Source organism: Ricinus communis, chromosome 2, assembly GCF_019578655.1.
Source record: "Ricinus communis isolate WT05 ecotype wild-type chromosome 2, ASM1957865v1, whole genome shotgun sequence".
Lineage (NCBI taxonomy): Eukaryota > Viridiplantae > Streptophyta > Magnoliopsida > Malpighiales > Euphorbiaceae > Ricinus > Ricinus communis.
In genome coordinates, this window is record NC_063257.1 from 32526775 (window position 1) to 32532943 (window position 6169).

General features: G+C 32.1%; 1 protein-coding gene across 2 annotated transcripts; it reads right to left on the reverse strand.

The window, feature by feature from the left end:
* Positions 1-1051: 1051 nt before the first annotated feature.
* Positions 1052-3520, reverse strand: LOC8277137 (NAC domain-containing protein 86). Of its 2 annotated transcripts, none has more exons than XM_002525439.4 (3): positions 3323-3520; positions 2969-3246; positions 1052-1579 (listed from the first exon to the last, which is right to left on the reverse strand). In XM_002525439.4, the coding sequence occupies exons 1-3, from the start codon at positions 3477-3479 to the stop codon at positions 1301-1303; spliced, it is 714 nt and encodes a 237-aa protein (XP_002525485.1). In that variant the 5' UTR covers positions 3480-3520; the 3' UTR covers positions 1052-1300. The 2 variants fall into 2 exon arrangements, with proteins under 2 accessions (XP_002525485.1, XP_025014278.1); XM_025158510.2 differs by having other exon boundaries at positions 2966-3246.
* Between the last annotated feature and the right edge of the window lie 2649 nt (positions 3521-6169).

Below are 6169 nucleotides of genomic sequence, written 5' to 3' on the forward strand. Positions count from 1 at the left end.
TATTTAATCTTTTTTGAAACATGTAGAAGGCAAATAAGATTTATTAATTTTAATTTTGAAAACTTCTTTTCACTAAAATTACTGTGATGAAAATGGTTAATAGTATTCTATAACTTATCCATATATTTGTAAAAAAAATTATATTTTTTATAAAATTTTATACCACAATTAATGTTTTTATTTATTTTTTACAATTTTTTTTACAGTTTTTAATTCCGAAAATATATATAAGCTATCATTATCAAAAAGCATATCATGTTTTAATTTTTTTTAAAATTTAAATAATTTTTTTAAATTATTATCATTTAAATAATTTTAACTTAAATATAAGACATAAAATATATGTTTTTTTCGATTTAAAACACTTTAACAAGTTATCGAGTAAATTATTAATGCTAATTATTATGTTATAAATTTTAAATTTATTTAAAATTTTTAATAGAATCGGAAGTCAATAAAATTAATAATTATAAATATATATATTAAAAAATTGAGATACTTAATTTTCTCGTGCCCCTATTTTCTTGGGGCTAGGCATAGGCCTTATAGTGGCGAATGCTTTGAGCCGTCACTGTGTATATTCGGTTGGTTCCTTGCAGTTCAGAAATAATGTATATGCAGTTCAATACTATTGTACGTGCAGTTGAGTAATAATGTACCTACTCCAGTGTGTCATATTAGACAATTACTCTAACACACCTACAGAGTGCACGTGTATCCATCATGCTTCTAAACACAGTAGCATATAATAAATTGTCTTCGTAAAAGAATGCAATACACATTAAGATTATCTTATTCTTTTCAATGCAAAAACTCTTTGCTTAAGGGTGAGAAATGGAACACCCGATTATCTACTTTATAATACAAAGATAATTTATCAAACTTATGTACTCCTATTACATTCCATATCATCTAAGCATATACGGAGGTGTACATAAATAAATACCTAAGAAACAAAAATAATGGAACAACTATAATCATCAATAAAAGCCATTTATTTTCACAACATAGAAAAACATCTTGATCGATCGAGCAGAGGTCAAATCCAAAAAGAATCCAAAAAGCCATTTCAATAAATTGTCTCAAGGGAGTCCACCAACCAATTTATACATAGCAAAATAACTAAACCCATTTATATATATGTATTATAAGTAACAGATATTCTAATAGTGATAGTTGACAGAATTTACTAATTAACATTGTGTGGATCTTGCTTTATTGTGAGAAAGATATTGCTTCCAACTTATGTTATTCGCCACCACCAATACCATTTTGATGAAAAACTTGCTGAATGTGCTTATTAGTCTGCGAAAGTCAGGTGAGAAACCTCTTCACCAGCCAAATTGGCAGTACTAGATGAACACCATGGATCATCTGTGATGAACTGCATCCATGAATCATCTTTGTCTTCATCGTCCGCGCAGCAAGATGATGCAATCGGAATATCCGGCGACATGGTTTCATAATCATTTATTACACCTTGTGAGCTCTCCATTAATGATATACTACATTGTGCTTGCTCTTCGATTTCAGAGCATATTCCATTCTTCTTGAACACACGACATAATGCATAAGAGTCCTGTAAATTTGGTAATTATATTTGTTTGTGTTAGAATACATGCAAGGGAAAATCCCAACAGAAGATTTTTGTTGTACATCATCCAGTTGATTACTTGTGGTGAAATCAATTGTTGAGGCTGAATTTGGCATGTAACTGTTTTACAGCAATAACAAACATGCGTGATGGAAGCCTTCGTTTGGTGCATCAGTAAAGTAGAGCTACTTATGCACCTACAGACTTAATTTGACAGTATATATATATATATATATATATATATAATGTGATGAGCACTGTTTGATTTGGTGTTTGGAATAAAGGAAAAAGTTGCCGACACCCTTCTTTCACCGTGAAAGTGATGGTGAGCTGCTTTAGGATTAGGGCTTTTTTTTAATAAAAAAGAATTTTATAATGATTTGATTAGTATTGGAATCTAGACTTATAGATCACAGAATGTTCAAAAAGATAAACAAAATAAACCAGTAATAGATGCAACAAGGGGATTGAGCCACACTGGAGGATAATACTTTTGTCTCATTGCAGAAAAAACAAAGAAAAAGGTGGACGCCAAGGTTTCACTTATAGATCTCACACCATATGAAGCAACGAATATGTCAGAGATTTGAGTAGTGTATGCCTATAAAAATAATATGCTGACATATAAAAGTAAACTCTAACATTAAACTAAACAGGTAAAGGGAGTAAGCAAAGGCTCCACTCCTAGCTTCCCATGCAAGTCATGCACTTGCCACGTCCTTAAATTTGAATGAAATCTCCAACTAAATTTCGTAATTCCATGAATAACTTTTGCATACTTACATGTCCGCATTCTGCAGTTTTTGTAAAAGAAGTGGCCAAAAAGAAAAGGTTTTCATTTCAGTTAGACGTCCAAGTTGCTTGGAGCTTATGTCCAATACAAGCAGTTTTCATGTTTTTGTAAACATCAAATTGTTAATTATAAAAATACCTAGTTTAATTATTTAATAAAAAGCCTAGTGGTCCATACAATTAAAAATTAATAATTCTACTTGTTCCTTATTTAATAACAGAATTTGGATGAAAGTCCGTGAAAGAGAGATAATTTCTTTTTAATTTATGAACGAGAGGGAGACCCAAAGTAAACCTTAATATCAGAGTAATTTCGTGTGTGCCAGTGGTAAATTCTTTTGTTCTTGTTTTGTTGTCTTAATGATGAATGCTCTGCTGCATTTTCTAATAGTAAGTGATTCCATCTTTATGTGGCTAAGCTTGCAAACGTAGATAACCATAATTAGCAACATAATGATGATGATGACAATGGCAAGTTCGAAAATAGGTAATTCGAGTAATCAATATAGCAGTGGAGTTTTCAGATGATTTGATAATGAATTATGGATGAAGATGATGATAGTAAGCTAATGCACAAACTACCTGAATTCCTGTGGTCTCCTCACACTCCTTGTCGTCCAGGCGATACTCATGCATTACCCAATCAGTCCGAATTCCCTGAGGAGCTCGACCTCTGTAGTAGACTAATGTCTTCTTCATTCCAATAGCTCTGTTCTGAGAGTTAACCCTTCTGTCTTTCCCAGTTGATTTCCAGTATCCTCCTCTAGTTGCTCTATTTGTTCTGAATCCGTTCGGATATTTTCTATCCCTTGGCCCAAAGAAGTACCATTCTGGGTCTCTACTTGGAAGAAATGATTTTTCTGCAAAACCAACATGTACATCATTATTATACCATAGCATTTGCAATCAGAAGAAAGGAAAAAAAGAGAGCTTCACCTGCTAACTCCCAAGGTTCGCATTTGTAAAGATCAACCTCAGGAATGATATCAAGTTCAATTTCTTGGCCATTAATTTTTCGTTTCAGATAATAATTGACAAGCTCTTCATCGGTTGGATGGAACCGAAATCCTGGAGGCAATCCTACGGGCGCCATTGTTTCTTTTCTTCTCCTCCTTTCTTTGGAATCGCTTTTTCAATTACCATCTCTCAGACTCTCATCAAATATATATACATATAAGATTTCAAAGACTCCTGTCTTTGGTTATCTTTTCACTTTCGCTTTTACAGATTCTTAGACAAACGTTTCTTGCAAGCTGCTTCAAAAAAATTTTATTTACAATGTGAACGCTTCTGTTCCAAGTTCTACCTTAATATCATACAGAAATCACCTCTTATATGTTCCTTCAATACCACTAATTGACCATATATAGCTCACTCCCACTCTCCCACCATCTCGTACATGATCATTAGATCATAGGGATCGTTAAATCAAAAGCAAATATCGATCTGCTGAAAGGTCTGAATGTCATGGCTTCGTAAACTAACTGAACTGCTTCATCATCATTCGTCCCAGAAATAAAGTCATAGGAATCAAATGCTTAAAATTCAGGATAACTTATAGTTTATTTTTGAAAATATCTACCATCCAACGAATTCGAAATTCATGCCAATCATAATGTAGCAAGACCTGCTTCAGTTTCAACCTCGAAGACCGGACATGTCTTCAAAAGCTGTAACGTAATTCTCTCTAAATGTCTGGCTAATCCCATCATCTTTATCATTACATGTACATGTAATTCATACTTTTTGGCTATACTGTGATAGTATGGACCGTAGAAGATTTATTTTTATTTTCCTTTTTTTGTTTCATAAATAGTATATATTTTTTTTGTATTTATTGCTATATTTATTTTATTTTTTAAGAATATTTGTTTTCTTTGAAATTGTAAAAGAGTCTATTCATAAGTCTTTCTAATTGAAAGTTTCAATAAGATTGAATAAAAGTTTGTCTATGTTATTAGAGCAGCCTGCATAAACTCACCTAGAAAAACGTGTCTTCTGAAACGTCCATCAAATCTTACACTGTTATCACAAATTATTTATATTTCATCTAAAAATTCTGGCTTTAAAGCTGAAGCAATCCTTGCCGAAACTAATTATGGCACCCGGTCTCAAATTATGGAAATGTATATAGAGAGAGATGAAAAATTAGATTATATTATTATGGATTCTCCTCAACCCGAATCAACTGAACCTTTTTATTCGAATTTCTCTAGTCATAGAATCCTTAGAATAGAGAACTAAGATTAGTCGACCTCGTGCCTTATTAAAGAATGAACTCGAGCTAGTAGATTAGAAAAATTACATATTTTAAGTCGTCAGCCTTCTTCTCTTGCTGGCTCGTTAAAGAGGGGAGCATTGAAACCGTTTAGCTGGTATGCTAAAAATCAGAAAGTCAAAAGCTGGTTGCTCACATCAATGATACCATAATTTATGAAAAGCTATCTTCGTATTCAAACAACTTGTGAAATCTAAAGTGCTTTTACAAAAGCATTATATGATGGATCAGATGAAACCTAAATCTTTGCTCTTAACCAATGAGCATTCTAAAGTCGGCAATTTGGTAGATCTCTTCTGACTTATTATGAAAAACTGACTAAAATAATCTAAAAACTTGATCATCAGGATAAGTAAGAGTGAAAGATTCGGATGATGTCACTATGTAAAACATAGCTGTGAAAAAATTGAGAATCCATATCTTCTTAAATGGAGTTGATGTTGATTTTTGAACAAGTGTGAGGACAAATTCTTCATATGGATTCAAGTTTGGATTCGCCGAGAAGAAAATCAGAAAAAACTCTTAACCGGCAAGCAAACTTCCTCCGGGTCAGTTGTATTACTCGCCAAGAGAAATAGCTCTTTTGCTCGGAAAAAGATAATTTGGAGCTTTCATAGTGGTAGTAAATCAACCAATTCAATAGAACAAACGTACACATTATAGTGAAATATGATACACTCAAAATATATGTTATGATATGATCAGATATCTTGAATGGTGGGATCCTTCTAAAGCTTTGAAACATAAGTAAAAAACCGCATCAATATCAACAGTCTTAATCGAGAAAACTTTCCCGCCAGATGTTGTTGCCTTACACATCTCTTCAAAACCACATATAAATCTTTTTGTAATTCTGCTAATGTTAGGTCATGTACATGGATTATTGATTCTGAATCAACTAATAATATATCTTTTAACACTCCTACCGAGCTAAAAGCATCCAAACAATTTGTTGTGTTTACAACCAATAGTAAAAAAGCTAATGTTATTAGTAAAGGTTCATTCCCTCGTGATAACCTAAATTCAGAATCAGTCCTTACTGTTCCATCTCTGAATTTTTACCTTAATGTCTGTATATCAACTAATCTCCTATTTGAATTGTGTAGTAATTTTTTAGCTTTATTATTTTATTTTTAAGGACATCAAGATAAAGTGGACAATTAGTTGTGGTACTGCAAAAAAGAAGTTCTATTATCTTGATACTATACCATCTAGCTTAAGTGCATTGACTGAGTCAAGTTCGGGCAATAGTAGTTCTGTATCTTCTAGTTTGGAAACTGATATCTAGTTATAGCATAAGTGCTACGGACATGCATCATTTGGATATTTAAAGTATTTATTTCCTAAGTTATTTTTAAAAACATCTACTTTAATTTTCAAATATAAAACTTGTAAATTTAAGCCATCGTGTTCCTTTCCAATTAGTTTAAATAAAAGTTTAGCAATGTCTATGATTATACATTCTGATGTCTGAAGACTTATAAAGGTTCCGACTTTAGATGGAG